The following is a 17,143-nucleotide window of genomic DNA, read 5'->3' as shown; positions in this document are numbered from 1 at the left end:
TGTGTTTAACATAAAGAATATGGAAACCAAATTTTTGGTTTTCCACTGGAAAAGAGACATAAAAGTCAAGAAGACAGAGCTGGACTTTGGTTGAGGCTTTTCGATGGAAAGGGGCAGCTCTTCCCCGCAGGATCAGTGTTTGCTGAGGTGAGGTGTTGGCTTTCAGCCACTGCTTTACCTCTAATTCGTTTTGACACCATAGAAGAAAACCCATTCTATTAAAAAATAACTCAGATGCAGGTTTGTCATGTTTGGCTGGAAAATGGAATATGTAACAACAGCGAACCGATTCACTTTGTTTAGGCTAAACAATAAACTATAGAAAATCCTGCTTTTTGTTAAGCTGACAAAAATATGATTTATCTAACGGTCTTAACAAACCAGAGTTAGCATATTTAAATAAATATAAGAGGCCTCTATCAAAAACACGACAGTAACTTCATGATGATACCTGAATATGTTTCACTTTTTTTTCTTCTGCCCAGAATTTTTGTCCTGCAGCTCGAACCCAGACGCAGCTCGGGTGGGCTCGAACCAACCGACTCCTGCGCTGAAGCAGCTGGAGACATCTGATCCATGTTTGAATTTGGCCCTTATTATGTTGATTTTATCTCACAGTTTTCATTGGTTCACTTTTTCCCTTGTTTTACACATTTGTCTTCTACTAGAATGTTTCACCTTTTTTGTAATTTGTAATCTGTAATTTGAATTGCTTTTATTTTCTGATTTATTCACTTTCTCTAACTTTGTACTGAACCATGTTCAGCGCCTTGGGCTTCCTGACAGGGTTGCGGAAGGCGCTTTATAAATAAAGCTTTGATTGATTGATTGAAGCAGGAGTTTGTGCCAGGAGAGAATATTCCTGTCGCTGTTCTGCAGCTGATTGTAGTTTCCTTCAGTGACTCTGAAATATTCTAAAACCTACAATAAATATCTAGCAAACCGGCCGCGCATCACTATTCTAGCTGCTAGTGTGTGTGTGTGTGTGTGTGGGGGGGGGGGGGGTATGGGTGAGGGCTGGGAGAAAAAAGGTATCAATATATCTCTTTCATAACGTGAATTTTATTGCAGAAATGTCGAGGTGCTGAGATTGGATGCTTCTGCCAACATGTCAGTTTGGAGTCATTTATGATTTAATCATAATTGAGTGAAATGCAGCTGTGTGTTTATTAATATGAGAGAACGTGCACAAGAATAATATTTAGTTGAATGATAAGCAAGTAAATGAAATGAAGTATTTTTAATCAATTTTAAGTGACTGATTGTTCTTATTAACAATAAATGTTCGACTTTCAGAGGATCATGGGTTTTCCGAGGTGCAGCGAACGTATCAGCCAGGTCTCTGGTGTCCCTCTGCTTCTCCCTGCTGGCCGTCTGAGCGCACAGCAGCACTATGAGTAGATTGGTTTAACCCTAAAGTTGCTGCATGTTGTTTCTCTACGATTGTTTTGTTTTTTTAGACCCTTTAGGATCAACAGCATCTTTTTGAGTTTATATTTGTTATTTTGAGGCGATGAAGTAAAGAATTAAAAGTTAATTTGTTGTTTTTTAGTGTTCACATTTTCTTCTGTGGGAATCCTGCAGAGCCCTGCTGCTGCAACAAAACAACAAACGGATGGCTCAGAGACTGTGGGATTGTAAAGTCATTTAGGACAGACCCATCTGCGCTCCTGCTGCAGTCCAGTCGAGTCTTTGTGCTGCAGCCCCGCTGCCTCCTTCCTGTTGAACTTTTATATTTGGCTGCGTGGAAACTGGTCAGAGCTTCGCTATACCTCATTAGCAGTCAGGCTAAGAACATTAAACACAGAGGTTTGTGTCAAAAGCTTAACATTTTTCTGAGTGCTGCAAGACTTCAAGAAAAATCTTCAAAAGGCAGTACTTTCTATTGTAACTCGCGCTCGGTGCTTTGTTGCGTCAAAACATTTATTTGTTCTCAGCGTCCAGTGTGATAGAGAGGAATTTAAGTTTTGGTTTTAATCAAAAATACATTTATTATTATTTTGATCAAAGAACACAAGTGTGCTGTGATTATTTATTTATTTATTTATTTATTATGCATTATCCTGCTAAAATTTTAAATAGCAAGTTTCAGTTTTGAAAAAATATTTGATTTGTCTAGAAGTGCTCTTGTTGCTTTTTACAGCAAAGATCTCACTGTGTAAGGAAATATGAGAAAGTTTCCAGATTTTTTTGTGCAGGTTAAATAAATGCGAAGAAGTGAAGACTTATATTGATTTTTACTTTTTTACAATGAACCCATTATTAACTCTTGCCACATACTACGTTTTATTTGGAGTGAAAAGAAAAACGAGGTATTTCAAATGTGCGTAATTTTTCCACAAATAGCAAATCCTTAATGTTAAAAATAATAATTCACATATAAAACAATAAGTTAAATCATTCACATAGGTAGCTGAGACACATTCATAGCCAGAGATAAAGTCATGCGTTAACCAAATTGGTCTGCGGTTAATAATCCGTGTGCGCGCCAAAAATATACAACACATTTAAATTCATCACGAGACTTTGTCCTCACAACATGAAACCATCCAGCAGCATTGTTTTAACGACACAACAACACAGGTTAGGAATATTAATGCCCCCTCCCCCTCCGTCCGCACGCACCATCCGTTCAAAGCAGGAGAAGAAAAAAGGCTAGCTTTCCTTCCGCCGCTCTTTGTTGTCTTTCTTCATCTTCATCCTTCGGTTCTGAAACCAGATCTTTACCTGCCTCTCGGTCAGACTCAGAAGTCTCGCTACTTCGTATCTCCTATCTCTGGGCAGATACATGTTGAAGAGGAACTCCTTCTCCAGTTCCAGGATTTGGTGCTTTGTGTAAGGACAACGCTTTTTTCTCGTGGGCTTTGCGTGCAGCCAGCTGGATGATGGGTTATCTGGGAGAGGGGGAAGAACAACAGTTAGGAAGCATTTTATGCACGCGCTTTTATTAAAACTACTTAATTATGGTCTGTTGTTTTCCTTGTTCAACGACGCTGCAGAAAGGTGAAATCCTGCATATTCAGACAGAACTAAGGATCATTTATGCCAAATCAACTCATTTTAAAGGCCTTTGGTTTTTATAAAAGTTCGTGCACACTCGTAAGCACATGCACGACGTTTCACACCCCCTGGATGTCCCCAAACAACATATTTAAAGTGTTGCATTGCTTACTTGCATCTATCTCTATTTTTTTCTCTGCCGCCTGATCCTCTGCGGCTCCAGACGCGGATGAGGTTTCAGGAATCTCTGCGATGCACGACCCGTTTTCAATGTCAGACAAAAGAGGAGTCTCCAGAGTCGTGCACTCGGTGCTCCCGATCAGCGGCTCGGGTTTGATCTCGTAACGCATGGCCGTGGATGGGATTCCCGTCAAGCACAGCGACGCAGAGACCGGCTCCAACGCCCAGGAGCGCGCAAACACGCCGTCGGTGTCCCCGCTCGAATAGGTCTGGTGATGGATGTAGGTCGGAGCGGCTGTGTTGGAGATGCTGCTCCAAGATCCACCAAAAATAGAGGGTTTGGCCTGCAAAGGACAAGTCTCCTGACCGCCATATTCGGTGAGCACAGCCTGCTCCACCTCTGCAGCTGACGGGTACCTCGGTGCCATTTCTTCCTGCTCCGGGAGAATGCGAGCGTCAACATAGTAGCTCGTTCCCAACGCCGACATTGCAGAAGAAATCCAGAAAGCTCACATATAAAAAAACAAATAAAAGCTGGGTTTTACGGTCCTGCAGTGGGGAGGAAATGGCAATTCATTTCACTGTAAGGTGCCGCTTTGGTGCACCACCGAGGAGCTCGCTGTGTCCAGTTAAGTTGAACGTTGTCCAAACCTGGATAGGGCGCCCCGAAACACGTGACCGTGGGACAGAACAATAAATAATAAATCAGCCTGCTAGGGCCACCATTTTCCCCACTATATTTTAATAGCAAACCTCCGCGCCTTTTATTGGCAAATATTTCTTTTATAAGCAATAAACGTTATGATTTTTGTCGAGAGATCTTCTTTTAGTGCAGCCGAGGACAGCAGAGAACGGGAACAAGGGCTTTAACGCGCCCTTTAAAAATAAAAAAGGAATTTCTCCATTTTCAAAAATCAAAAAGATCAACGTGCTAAAAAGATGAAGGCTCTGCTGCTCTGAATGCTGCTTCTCTGGAAGAAAGAATGAAACAAACCCTTCAGCGATTTTTAAGAAGATAAGAGTTGCGATTAAATGATCGTTGGATTTTGTTGCACCTAAGGGAGAGTTTGGGTCTGCAAGTGTTGCACTTTTGAGGCAATCAGCGACAGAAAGCAGCCTAAAGTTATCCGGGTGCTGTTTATCGCTCCTGTTTTATCACGGGGGCAATTGGGTTGTTTTTCTTCAGGTTACAACCAGGCTGTCCGAACTAAATATCACCAATAAAGATCGGCCTTTGTGTCCTTTCTCTGGCTCAAGCAGACGCATCCGGCATTTTGGAGGCAACTGGCGGGCTGCAATGGTCATAACCGAGGCCTTGTCTCTGGGTCCTGCTGGACTTCTGCGTGTTTAAATCCCTTTATTCCCTCCAGCCTGCACATTTAGCTTTCTGCTCTGAGGTTACTACATTTGTTGTTTTGAACGTCTGAAGCTGGAGACCAGAATTCTGATCAGAATTTGTGAAATAAATCCACGTTTGCGCAGCTTTTACGCACGGTGAGAAGAGTTTCTGCACTAAACGACGAGTTTTACTGAGGTAATTCAGGCAGTTTCATGTTCTGGGGAAATCCAAACAACCCAACAACACGAGACTACCTAAACCACGCAACAGCCTGCTCTGATTTTATTTTTGTTTGTTTGTTTGTTTGAAGGGGGTGGGGGGTTGTTATGATGTTATTGCGCGTAAGAGATTCAGACAAGATCCATGCTTCTATTTTTAACACTGAAATACTCCAAGAATTACATAATTTTGAAGGAAAACAACGTGCGAATTTTGGTCTAAACCACAAAATTATCCTAAAACATAGAATCAAACAATCACTGCTTTCGCTGTTTGTGTGTCTGTTCACGATGGGAAACCTTCTCTCGGTGTCTACGGTCAGCAGGAATACTTAAAGCAAAGCACAGAAAACGAATGTGTAAGAAAACAACAACACAATCTGTGTTTGTGGGAGAAGAAAGACGCCAGCGCGGCTGCAGGGATGATTTTATTATTATGACCATCAAAATGTGCAAATATTCACCAAACTCCTCGGGTTCTTCAGCCGCCATGTGCAGCTGTGTCACGAATATTCTAAATGGTCACTCCCGCATGCAAAGCTCTTCCAATACACAAAATGCACACAAGGCGGCGGCTCTGACACAATCTGAACATTTGAAATTGATTACAAACGTAACCAAATACAAACCCACGACTAAAAGACTCAGACGTGAAAACAAAATAGGCTTTCAACAGCAATAAGTTAGCATCAAGATCTGATATATTTCATGGACATTCTCACAGCTGGGTGGGGTCTGGGGGGTTCCTCAACCATGGATGGAGGTTTTTGTTTTTTCTTTTATTCTGATCAGTCTCAGGAGAAACTGAAGTTGGTGGAGAGCTCTCGGATCCTGTTTTCTCGGCTCATCTTTTTCAGTTTCATCCTCCTGTTTTGGAACCAGATTTTGACTTGCCTGTCGGTGAGATGCACGCTGCGGCTGATCTCCAGACGGCGCTCCCTCGTCAAGTACATGTTGAAGAGGAACTCCTTCTCCAGCTCCAGAGTTTGGTGCTTGGTGTAGGGGCAGCGCTTCTTCCTGCCGCTCTTAGCTGTGAGCCAGTTGGCCGTGCTTTCTGTTTTCCCATCTCCTGTGATGGAGACAAACCAGAATTTCAACGTGAAACATCGTTTGAGATGAATCGTACCAATTTCCGGGAACAATCTAAAATCAGTATTAAATTCTGTAAGATTGTTTACAAGATTTGACGTGCTCCTGATGTTTTTGGCTGCTTTGATCTTTAGTTTTACGCATGAACCTGAGCAGCAACAGGTAGGTTTTTTTTTTTACAGCGGAAGCTAAAGCAAATGCTCTGACCTGACTGATTGTTGTTTAAAACAAAATTGCCATGAAATAAAATAAAAACATATTAACCATTTGATACATAATGGTCACTACAGTGGACAGGTACTCAAGCTTGTTATTATTATAATTATTTATTTATTTGTTTATTTTTGCTATTAAGCACAGCTGTTGAAGACTTTGTTGCATGTGAGCACCTCCATTTGGACTTCAGTAAGGCAAGCCAACATATTTCATGTTCAGAATGCACGCTGTCCACTGAGGCGGACATGTAATAAATTATTTATAAATTATTAAATGTTACAAAAAATATTTTTTGAAATTTGTTTCATTCACATCTGAAGATGAATAAAAAAAATGTTTTAAAAAATCATGGTTACATCAAAGGGTTAACTATGAGGGGTTTTTTTACAGTAAAATATTCAATGGCGGAATTAAATTGGCACTTTTGGGCCGTAATCCTTCTTTTAAAAGAGAAAATCCTAAATAATAAAGGTTTAATTATCTGAAAGGTTATTGTTTCAGGCCTTTACTCCATTTAGTATTGGAAAAAGTACTAAAATGTGACCTGTTTTTATCATTTGAACATCTAAACAAACGATTCCAATCCTCAGCTCTGTACTAAAGGCCCTATTCAGCTGAAGTGGTTCTCTTCCTGATCCAATATTTGGCTAAAAGCATCAAACCTGAAACCACATGATCACATTCATAAAGTCGGACCACCTTTAGCGGGTTTTTCTGGGCAGTCAGGCCCGCACGTCTCTGCTGGTTCTGGGGAAGATGACCTTTCCGAGGAGAGGCGGCTGTCTTCCTCCCTGTCGGGGGCGCATGGCGCAGAGACGGGCGGCGCCTCCTCGTGGTTGTCCCTGCGCTCCGGCTCTGCAGAGGACCGTGAGAGCTGGCCGTCCGACCGCGCAGGTCGCTGCAGAGTAAATTGAGTCATATTTGGATGAACGTCGTGATACAGCCTGGAGGACGTGTACGTCTGAGACAGGCGGAAGTAGCCCGGGACTGGCACCGTGGTGCCGGTAACGGGGCAGGACGCAGCCGTATAAGAAACGTCATCTGTCGCCGCTGCTTTGGGACATTTGTCCGACTCGTAAAGGCAACACGCGCTCTCCTCCTTTATGCTGGGTGAGAATGAACACTGAGCCAAATGCTGATCCACCCGGCAGGATCTGGACGCCTCCAGCCACGTCTCCATCCCCTGGACATACGGAGCAGAGGACGGGATGGCGCTTTGGCTCGTCGGCTCGCTGCGCTTACCGATGGTCGAGAAACAAGAGCCACTGGAGAGTCCATATGAATATTCCGAGGCCGGTGGCAAATACAGGCCGTTGCTTTGGTAATACGAGCCGGTGTCGGCTCTCACGTTAATTAGAGAGTCCACAAAAAACGAATTTCCAGCTTGGTTATTGGAACATGACATCGTCGTGCAGTAATTTGGTAGCGGATGGAGATAGCCCTTTCTGGCTGACATTTCTTGTGCTAAACATTGCTGAATAATTACTGATCCTCACGCTTCTCACTGAAGACTGCAGCCAATTAAAACAGCAGGCGGCTGCAGGCTCCTCCCAGAGCCAGCAGCCAGCTCGGCTCGGTCACAGATTTGGTTTTAGGCTCAAGTAAAACAGAAAACACTAAGAGGAAAGTGGCGCATCAAATACCGTGCAATAATTATTGTAGATCGCCTGGAGCTGGATGTAACCCAGAGCCTTCCTGTTCCTGCTGCACGCTGCAAATAGTTATTGGATGCATTGTTTTACAGCCAGTTTTACAGCACTGTAAACTCAAAGGGTGAAAAATAAGATCAAAAATGTCCAGGGCACCTTTCTGGAGCTCGGATTAAACATTTAGATCCTGCAGCACTTGCTTGTCGCATTGCTGAAGGTGAAACCAAATTATAAAGTTTAACTCGCAACTTTAAAGAATTTCTGTTCTGCAAGCAGGAAGAGCACAACTCTGGAGATAGATGTAGTTAAAGAGCACATAGTCGGTTTGTTACAACAGGAGAGGGTCTAGAAACGTAGAGCTCTGAGTTTAAGCTTTGTTATTATTATTATTATTATTATTATTATTATTATTATTATTATTATTATTATTATTATATTATTATTAATTTTCCTCTAAAATTGGGATTTAACTGAAAAGCCAACAATTGCTTAAGATTTGCTTTATTGGTTTTTAATAGCCTGTCAAAAATATTTTACCTTAGAATACAGCATCGGTCGTCACACACACACACACACACACACACACACACACACACACACACACACACACACACACACACACACACACACACACACACGCACACACACACACACACACACACACACACACACACACACACACACACACACACACACACACGGTCTGGAGTCATAAAGTCTAGAAATAAGAGCCGCAGTTTATGAACAACCCGTTTTATATGACGTCAGACCTGCAGCAGTCCAGAGAGGCAATGAACCCGGCGGATTACTTCCTGTCATGTTTCAGAGACGCTGCGTTCTTGTATAGTCACCCCCTCAGGACACCCATAAAGCACCACCGTTTATGGGAAAAGTTTCTTTCTCTTCTGGTTTCTAAAAAAGAGTCAAAGGGTTGAAACATGTCTGGTTGAGGCGCGGGGAGCAGAGGGCATCATCAAACTCCGTTTTGTGTTTGCAGTTTTAGACCAGAAAACGCAGCAGCTGCATAAACCCGCTTGACATGTCGCTTATCGCATTTCACATCAAAAGTATGAAAAAGTTACATTTCTGTTGGAAATGTCTTCCTCCTGTATGCCTTCATTAAATCATAACATTATGGGAAAGCGCGCCTGCAGATTTGTGACTCAGATGGAGCTGGTCTGAGATCAGATCCTCCTAAATCAGACTGCAGAGTCATTATTGCACATGATAATAATTCTGCGCCTACCTTAATGAAATCCGGACGTGGTAACATTTCCTAAATCATCTGCGAACATTCGTTTATATCTCAGTTCACGGCAATGACATTGATCTGAGGAGCGCCACCCAGTGGGCGCGCGGCGCAGCGCAGAAGGAGGCCTCCTCTCCACGGAGAGAAACAGCAACGAATGACGGAGAGCTCCGCGAACGCACGTTTCAACTCGTTGTTTCTCCTTTAGTCCCAGTTAATAACCTTGGTTCTCAGACGCTTTATGGCACCACACTCCAAATGCTCCAGACGAATCTGCCTTTTATGGCCGAGTTACTGGAGCAACTGGGAGGATGTGCATGCAATCAAAGGGGGAATTCCTGGGAGCCTCACAGGATGAGCCCTCATTAGCTTATGACAGGCCATTCGCGTTGTCTTCAGGGGCCACAAAACGCGATCTGGGGCAGGATTCTGGTTCCATCAGAACTCACTGTAATTCTGTTCGATTGTCCTGCTTTCTTTTATTTGAAAATCGCCAAAGTACCTCAACACCGATTATTTATGATGGGCTATGATTTTATTTTAAATTCACCATGTCTGGCTGTTTCACTCCGTCCTAACAGGCGTGTTAAGCCAAAAAGCAGCTTTTCCACCCCCTCCTTCATAAATGAATGGGGTGTTTGTAACGGCGATCACATAACTGCAGCGGCTCTTATTTCCGGATGAGAGGGAGTGAACAGCATCAATAATAATAATAAAAATCAGCACATGGTGCATCTGATACGACCCACGTGCACCAAATGAAAAACACAAGAGATGTGGTTACTTCCATCAGCGGTTTGGAGCTTTCAGCTCTGATGATCCACAGCAGCTCAACCAGAGGGCTAAAGGGTCGACGTTCTTCTCGTTTAGGCAGGAGTAAATGATCACAGCATGTCCGAATATTACAGCATGTTTTAAATAAAGGAATTAGTTCACATTCCTCCCACAAAACCCAAATTCTCGTATTATTTCTGGGAAAAATAAGACAAACTGGAAAATAAAGTTTAATTCTGAAGTAAATTAATTAATGTTTCATTTTGAAAATACAGTATCTATTACCGTTTTATTAAAATAAAACTGTACGTACCCCTTATAACAACAGAAACAACAACAACAACATAATAATAATAATAATAATAATAATAATAATAATAATAATAATAATAATAATAATATGAAGATTTTGTTTGGTTTGACAGTTTAGGAGAATAAAACAACGTCCTGTGCGCTCTGTGGCAGTCTGTGTGTCCTACAGCAGAGGGGCTGTGCTGTAGTATTGTAAACGGTCCCTGTTGAGCTTCTTCTCCTTCATCCTCCTGTTCTGAAACCAGATTTTCACCTGCCGATCAGTCAAATTCAGCATCCGCGACAGCTGCGAGCGCTTCTCTTTGTTGATGTAAACGCTGAAGAAGAATTCCCTCTCCAGTTCTCTGATCTGATACTTGGAGTAGGGACACCTCTTATTGCGTGTCCTCTGCGCACCTGCAACTCAAAGAAATCCGAGTTAAAACAGACTCGAGAGAAGAAGTCGTTGCTGTGTTTGTCTTTCTCTGCAGTTGCACCACCAGCGGTGGTCCGCAGAGCTTTTGGAGTTCAAGTGTCTCCCTGCTCTCAGGCCTGCAGAGCGGCATTTGTAAACAAAGACTGCGCTTTGGGAGGAAAACTGCATGCCTGAAGAAATCTGGGAGCTTGAGAAAGTGGAGTATTACAGTTCCGCTGTAAGCTGGCGACTAGTCTACATATTCATCCTAAAAATACGAATTTAATTTAAAGAAATCACCAAACAGAATGAAAGTCACCTAAACTTAACTGGGCCTTGATTCCAACACGGGAAACGCGTAAACTTTTAACGTAATTATTAAGATGAAGGTTTGAGGATGAAAACATATCATCTTTGACAGAATAATGGTATAAAAAACAAGTGAAATGCAGTAAAGGTGCAGCTTTTCTTTCAAATGTTAACATAAATTTAGCACCAACGTCTTCACGGCCAATTTCAATCCCAAGCACGTGATCTTGTTGTTTATAACGGAGTTTTGTTCCGGGGTGAATCTGCAGGCCCTCCATAAACCTTGCGCGCTTATAAAAGCTCAAATAAAAGCGCTTTAAAAGCGACGCGTTGCACTCACTGCTGCTCCTGCTCTGCTTCTCCTCGCCGCGGCCGGAGGAGGACTTGGGGCTGCAGCGGTCCGTCGAGTCCGAGCCGGGCTGAGCCGGAGTCGGGCTCGTATCCGTGTCCGTGTCTGTGGCAGCTGCGTTGGCCTCTGCGCTCCCGAACGAGGGGTCGAAAAACTGATCAAACGCCTGCGGGAGGACCCCGTTCCTGCTGAAGCCCAGGGTGTACGGGTCGGAGGAGCTGGAGGAGCCTTTGACCAGGATCTCTCCACCCCGGGAGGTCGCTCTACCCCAGCTGTCCCTGTTGTGCACAATGTCCTCAGCGTGCGCCAGGCTCCCCCTGTTGTGGTGCCATTTAGCTGAAGGCTCGATGCCATAATCTCTAAAAGCCGGAACCTGCAGAGCGGTGCTCTGGTAAGAGTAGTTCACGGGGCAGGAGGACTGGCTCTGCGTTAAATAATGAGGGAGACCCGAGAAGTCCGCTCCTGAGACGTAATACGTGCAGCTCGGTAGGAACATATTAGAGCCAGAAATGCGATCATCAAATTCCATATTCCGCTGCTGGGGAGGGAGAAAGAGGGAGAAAATAACGAACTACGACAATCCGCGCATCGCTCCGTGGCGCTGCGCTGCAGCCACTTTGAGGCGGACTGCTGGAGCAAAAATCCTTAAGCTGACGTGGGGATCCATCTCTATCCATTCCAGAGGGCCAAAGCCATGTGACCACTGGCACAATATGACAGATAGCCTACGTCTCAGCGCGTGGGCTATAGCTCAAGGAGCTCGGCTTTATAAGTGGAGTGCATGAAACAAACGGAGAGAACCCGTTTTGGGACAAATGGCTTCAGCGCAGCTCCTTTCGGGATTTTTGGACTTCATGTTCACAAGAAAGACTTTTGTCCAAGTCCATACTGTCAAGCGTGTGTTTGTTATTTTTAACACGTTAGGAAGTCAAACGCATCACCAAACCAACCTTTTAATACCAGACCCTGATATGGGTCCAGGAATTAGACGGTAACCGAGAACTTGTTGCGTCTGGGAGGATGGAAGCTCATTTACTTGAATCTTTTGTCACATGCAGGGTTGGTTTTTGCAGAGGCGAGTAAACCTGCTCTGAACCAGCGGAGGCAGAGCTGCACCTTTGTCTCCACAGAGGACATCTCGTTGTTTGGAACAGCACCCAGTTTCAGATTCTCAACGTGTGACTGATATTTGATGTTGCCCCGGTGAAAAGGGAATAGCTGTGCCACTGAAAGGTCCGAATTTTATCGCGCGCGCGCGAGCGTGTGTGTGTGTATGAGAGAGAGAGAGAGAGAGAGAGAGAGAGAGAGAGAGAGAGAGAGAGAGAGAGAGAGAGAGAGAGAGAGAGAGAGAAAGTCACCGCTGATGCACAAATGAGCGTCACACATCACACACTTTATTCCGTTCAGGTTGTATTTATTTTTGTGCGTAAGGCGATGGAGACGCTGAGGGTGGATGAAGGACCGCTTGGCCGTGCTTAACTGGATTTTGGTGGTTTCCGGCGTTCTTGGGGAGTTAGTTGTTTTGATTTTTTCTCGGTTAATTTTAAATTCGTTTGGGAATTTGTGGTGTGCCAAAAATCCTTCCCTCCAAATCTGACATAGTGGCCATATTATTAGGCAACAGGCCAGTAATCTTAAATGGAAACGGGTTTAGGGTTTACATACTGCAGTGATCTTTTCTGGAATATGTTAGCAAGTATATGTTGTTTTGTGTTTTGCTGTGAGTAAGTCTGAAGGGCTGAAGACGCATCCAGCTGTGACCATCCCTCGACATATATAGTTCCAGATCACTCTCTAACTGCATTTGAAAAATGTCCACACAAAAATCTAATCTGATGATTTTAATAATCAGCAACGTAGTTAAATTAACAAACAAACAAACAAACAAACAAACAAACAAACAAACAAATAAATAAATAAATTTGATTGCAAACATCCATCAAATGAATGTGCAAAACACTATAATTAATTTTTCTCTGGGATAAAAACCGAAGAAGTAATTATTTTAACATCTTAGCCAGTTGTACTTTTTTCTAATTTTATTTGAAAAGAGGCCTAAACAAATGCAAAAAAAGGCTAAACGTTTTGATTTATTTTGTTGAAATTAGAACGACAGGAAATCTTAAACTGATAAATAGTCTAAAATGACTCATTTGTTGACTATTCTTCGTTTTCCACGTCAGTCTAATGAAGTCAAGTGTACGTTCAGGAAGGACCCCGCGGTTGTGGGGGTGGTGTAAACACAGGGAGGAAAGGGGGTGGATGGATGGAGGGTGGAGGCAACAAAAACTAAATAAAACGCACAAGACCTGAAATCAGTTGTAAAGTATTTGATTTTTGTGTCATTCACATAAATTGTGTGTGTGTTGGCCCGCCCAGTACAGACAGCATCAACACGCTCAGCTGCGCGCTTCACCTGTCTGTCGCCACGGGGAGGTCTGCTGGGTCTCCTTACACAGGAGCTCGTGGATCAACTGATGTTTAAAGAGCCTTGAGGCGACTCTGGCGCAAACCTGAATTGAATTAAAAAAGCGACTCCTAACTGAGTGCAACACCTACGGGAGTGAAAATGAAATTTCAGCACTCGTTTTTCATCTGTGATCCTGTTGATATATTAATGAATATATTCATGTTTAATCGTTTTGTGGTAATTGACAAAATTTAAACAGATATAACCGAATAAGGAAAAATTTTAGAAATTAATCTTCAGATTGCCATTAATTTATTTGTTTGGCTGTGTCTGATACCCCCCCCCCCCCCCCCCCCCCCATCTTCAATGAAAAGTTAATAGTACCCGTACCACTACTGTAGCTCCTATCAGCAAATATTAATAAAACATACTTTGTCACTTTTACATATGTTAAGCTTTATTTTACGAGGTGCGTAAAAACATTTAGTCTGGCATTTATTGCTCACTGTTAATAAATATAAGCTGCCATTGGAATAATTATTATGAGCTCTCTGGCCTGCAGACAGGATGTTTTGGAGGAAGAAGTTTCCTAATCGACAGATAGGAGGCGAAATAACATATAACACTGCCCAAAGTGAGGCTGCAGACCAGAGGGAGGTTTCTGACTTCATTTTAGAACATGATAAGTGAAATAAGTCTAAAAAAAACTCTTGCTGTTTAAATGTTTTCTGAATCTATGTTTTGTTTTGGCCTTAATCAGAGTTAATGGATAATAATATTTACCTTAACATTGATTCATTAACCTCAAATTTTTCTCTGAGAGAAAATGTACTATAATATATTATATCATACTATATTATATTATATTATACTATACTATACTGTACAATACTATATTATATTATATTACATTATACTACACTATATTATATTATATTATACAATACTATACTATACTATATTATATTATGTTATGTTATGTTATATTATATTATATTACATTACATTATACTATACTATACTATACTATACTATACTATACTATACTATACTATACTATTTTATATTATATTAAAATCTATTATATTACATTACATTACATTACATCATACTATACTATACTATATTATACTATACTATACTATACTATATTATATTATATTATACTATATTATATTATATTATATTATGTTATGTTATATTATATTATATTATATTTTCTTCGAGAGCTAGATAGATAGATAGATAGATAGAGAGATAGATAGATAGATAGATAGATAGATAGATAGATAGATAGATAGATAGATAGATAGATAGATAGATAGATAGATAGATAGATAGATAGATAGAGATAGAGTAGAAACATGTGCTGACAGAGATTGGCCACTAGATGGCGACCACTGGTCTTACTCCAGTTAAGTGGAGCAGCGGGCCTTTCGGCCTTTTTTTATAGTCAATACAACAATTAGTAGTTTTAGAGCTACACAAAACTTTATATATATATATATATATATATATATATATATATATATATATATATATATATATATAATGACAACGAACAGGTTTAAGCGTTGTTCTTTCCATTTGAGCTATTAATGTATAACGCTTTCCTTGTTGTAAGCCATTGAAATCGTATTTTTGTTGACAATTATAAGTAAATCTTAGTAACAAAAGGACTCGGCGTCTCCCAAAGTTTTATTGTTAGAAAGAGTGGGGTTGCAGTGAGAAAACAGCGGATGTGGTTTGTTAAACTCAATATTTACTTTAAATGTGTCTAAAATATTTTATATATATTATCCTCAAGCAGGAAAACACGATTTTCTGTAAACAAATAAAACATGACCCTTTCGCACAGAAAGACAGCGATGAGGAGAAAGTTTGATAATGTTTTATTACACAACAAATAAACGGGATAAATAATCGATGTAAACTGGTTTTAAAGATTTCAGAATTAGGAAAACAGGTTCCTCGTTAAACACGATCTGATTAAAATTACTTCTTATTATTTCATTATTGGAAACGGGAATGTTTGCTGCAGCATTACAACAACAATATATACGTGTTCTTGAATAATTAATTAAATAAAATGTTATTTCTATATCGAACAGAAAATGCGCATTAGTGGACAGATCGTGGCCTCTTTGGGGACTGAGTCTTGGTGAAAACTTCCCACGCAGAATAAAATCCAAACCACTTCCGATCTTCTGTCAGCAGGCCATGTGGACTGGTTCCAATTAAAACGTGAGGAAAGGGGAATGTTCAGAACACAGCCGCACTGGCGACAGCCAAACCCGTTAAAAACAGAATAAATTATATTTTATTTGTCATATTTTGGGATATCTGGAGCTAACTGGAACTCTTGAATTTATTGACAATCTTTTTTTCCTTCACGCGCCTGTTCTGAAACCAGATTGTCACTTGTCTCTCAGTCAGATTTGTCTGCGCTGATATCCGTCTCCTTTTGTCCTTGGTGATGAATTTATTGGCGGCATACTCTCGCTCCAGTTCTTTGAGCTGCACCTTGGTGTAAGGCACGCGCTTCTTCCTCCCACGGCGGCCCGAGGAGTCTCCCCCAGTTATGGAGTCTGTAGGAGAGAAATCACTTTAATTTTGGAGTTTGCGCCAAAAGACACGAACATAAACATTTTCCCCTGCGGGAACATTTGGCTTTGCGTGGGCCATTTTACGCACTTAATTGAACGTTTTCAAATAGAACGCACCTTGTAGTGAAGATTTCCACAGAGGATTGGACTGCGGCTGCTCCTTGGCGCAGTAAACCTGTCCACTCCAGCCGTTGGTGATGGCCCAGGGCTGGTAGGGCTCCATGGGCAGCAGAGGCTCGTGCCTCGGTTCGGATGGAGCACTCAGCGCAGGTACCACAGGCACGTCCAGGTAACTGGCTTGGTAGGGACTCGAAGAATAACTCTGGTAAAACGCGAACTCCTTAGCTCGGGTTGAGAACTCCTCACCGGAGACCGACGCGTCCACATATTTCTCACCGTAGCCGGAGGTCTGTGGGCAGGCTTTAACGCCACCGTGGGACATCCGACATGGGTAATAACTGCTGCCAAAGTATCCATAAGGCAACGATGCGTTGGGGGAGCTCTGGGTGGCCGAACAGGGGCTGCACTGCTTCCCAGGCTCCCCCACGCCGGAGACTGGCACATCACTTGCTGCGTAGGTGGTGCTGGGAGCCAGAGAGGTCGGATGCGCTAACAGATTCCTGCACTGGTTCGCTGCAACGTTGCCCCCAGAGAACCCCTCCATGTTTTTGTTCCTGTCCTCCAAAGCGCTGTCGTAGAGAAACATCACTGGGTCGATCCAGTGCGAGTGGAGCAGTAGCGAGGCGGTCATAGCATGTCCCACATCGAGAGGACCAGCTCTTTTTTTTAAATCCCCTCGACTGAGCCCAGACTGGGACTCGGGCAGAGTAACGGTACCAACACCACCGAGTACTTCGAGATCGTGAGGTTATTGGCCGGGGCCAAACACGTGATATGCAAAGAAGACAGCGAGACCTAGACTTGGATGAAGATATTCGTCTCCGCTATCTAATCTGAAATGGGAGAAGACGATTCTGATGTAACATATTTATTTTATTTTTTCCATTTTGCTCATTTTATCAAATCACCGAGCAAGTTATTTTCTCTTG

The 17,143-nt window shown here is 42.3% G+C and overlaps 4 protein-coding genes across 4 annotated transcripts; all 4 read right to left on the bottom strand.

Annotated features, from left to right (window-relative positions):
- Window positions 1-2,471: 2,471 nt before the first annotated feature.
- Window positions 2,472-3,841, bottom strand: hoxa9b (homeobox A9b). The gene is made up of 2 exons (XM_015941916.3): window positions 3,173-3,841; window positions 2,472-2,894 (listed from the first exon to the last, which is right to left on the bottom strand). The coding sequence occupies exons 1-2, from the start codon at window positions 3,666-3,668 to the stop codon at window positions 2,656-2,658; spliced, it is 735 nt and encodes a 244-aa protein (XP_015797402.3). The 5' UTR covers window positions 3,669-3,841; the 3' UTR covers window positions 2,472-2,655.
- A 1,520-nt stretch (window positions 3,842-5,361) lies between these two features.
- hoxa10b (homeobox A10b) lies at window positions 5,362-7,572 on the bottom strand. The gene is made up of 2 exons (XM_015941912.3): window positions 6,742-7,572; window positions 5,362-5,806 (listed from the first exon to the last, which is right to left on the bottom strand). The coding sequence occupies exons 1-2, from the start codon at window positions 7,496-7,498 to the stop codon at window positions 5,532-5,534; spliced, it is 1,032 nt and encodes a 343-aa protein (XP_015797398.1). The 5' UTR covers window positions 7,499-7,572; the 3' UTR covers window positions 5,362-5,531.
- A 2,359-nt stretch (window positions 7,573-9,931) lies between these two features.
- On the bottom strand, window positions 9,932-11,743 carry hoxa11b (homeobox A11b). Its single transcript, XM_015941915.3, has 2 exons — window positions 11,070-11,743; window positions 9,932-10,422 (listed from the first exon to the last, which is right to left on the bottom strand). The coding sequence occupies exons 1-2, from the start codon at window positions 11,605-11,607 to the stop codon at window positions 10,190-10,192; spliced, it is 771 nt and encodes a 256-aa protein (XP_015797401.3). The 5' UTR covers window positions 11,608-11,743; the 3' UTR covers window positions 9,932-10,189.
- A 3,959-nt stretch (window positions 11,744-15,702) lies between these two features.
- Window positions 15,703-16,937, bottom strand: hoxa13b (homeobox A13b). The gene is made up of 2 exons (XM_015941913.3): window positions 16,212-16,937; window positions 15,703-16,076 (listed from the first exon to the last, which is right to left on the bottom strand). The coding sequence occupies exons 1-2, from the start codon at window positions 16,843-16,845 to the stop codon at window positions 15,838-15,840; spliced, it is 873 nt and encodes a 290-aa protein (XP_015797399.1). The 5' UTR covers window positions 16,846-16,937; the 3' UTR covers window positions 15,703-15,837.
- Window positions 16,938-17,143: the final 206 nt, after the last annotated feature.

This window comes from Nothobranchius furzeri, chromosome 17 (genome assembly GCF_043380555.1).
Source record: "Nothobranchius furzeri strain GRZ-AD chromosome 17, NfurGRZ-RIMD1, whole genome shotgun sequence".
Classification (NCBI taxonomy): Eukaryota; Metazoa; Chordata; class Actinopteri; order Cyprinodontiformes; family Nothobranchiidae; genus Nothobranchius; species Nothobranchius furzeri.
The sequence above is the reverse complement of the archived record's forward strand: the minus strand, read 5'-3'. Positions and strand labels throughout refer to the sequence as shown.

Bases quoted from the DNA above. Each gene is read 5' to 3' on its own strand.
- hoxa10b (XM_015941912.3), bottom strand. From the start codon at position 7,498: ATGTCAGCCAGAAAGGGCTATCTCCATCCGCTACCAAATTACTGCACG. The intron at 5,807-6,741 runs GTGGTCCGACTT...TCTCCATCACAG, and splicing joins CCCAGAAAAACCCGCTAAAG to GAGATGGGAAAACAGAAAGC.
- hoxa13b (XM_015941913.3), bottom strand. From the start codon at position 16,845: ATGACCGCCTCGCTACTGCTCCACTCGCACTGGATCGACCCAGTGATG. The intron at 16,077-16,211 runs GTGCGTTCTATT...TCTCTCCTACAG, and splicing joins GTGGAAATCTTCACTACAAG to ACTCCATAACTGGGGGAGAC.
- hoxa11b (XM_015941915.3), bottom strand. From the start codon at position 11,607: ATGGAATTTGATGATCGCATTTCTGGCTCTAATATGTTCCTACCGAGC. The intron at 10,423-11,069 runs GTGAGTGCAACG...TTTGAGTTGCAG, and splicing joins GAAGCAGAGCAGGAGCAGCA to GTGCGCAGAGGACACGCAAT.
- hoxa9b (XM_015941916.3), bottom strand. From the start codon at position 3,668: ATGTCGGCGTTGGGAACGAGCTACTATGTTGACGCTCGCATTCTCCCG. The intron at 2,895-3,172 runs GTAAGCAATGCA...CCCCTCTCCCAG, and splicing joins AAAAATAGAGATAGATGCAA to ATAACCCATCATCCAGCTGG.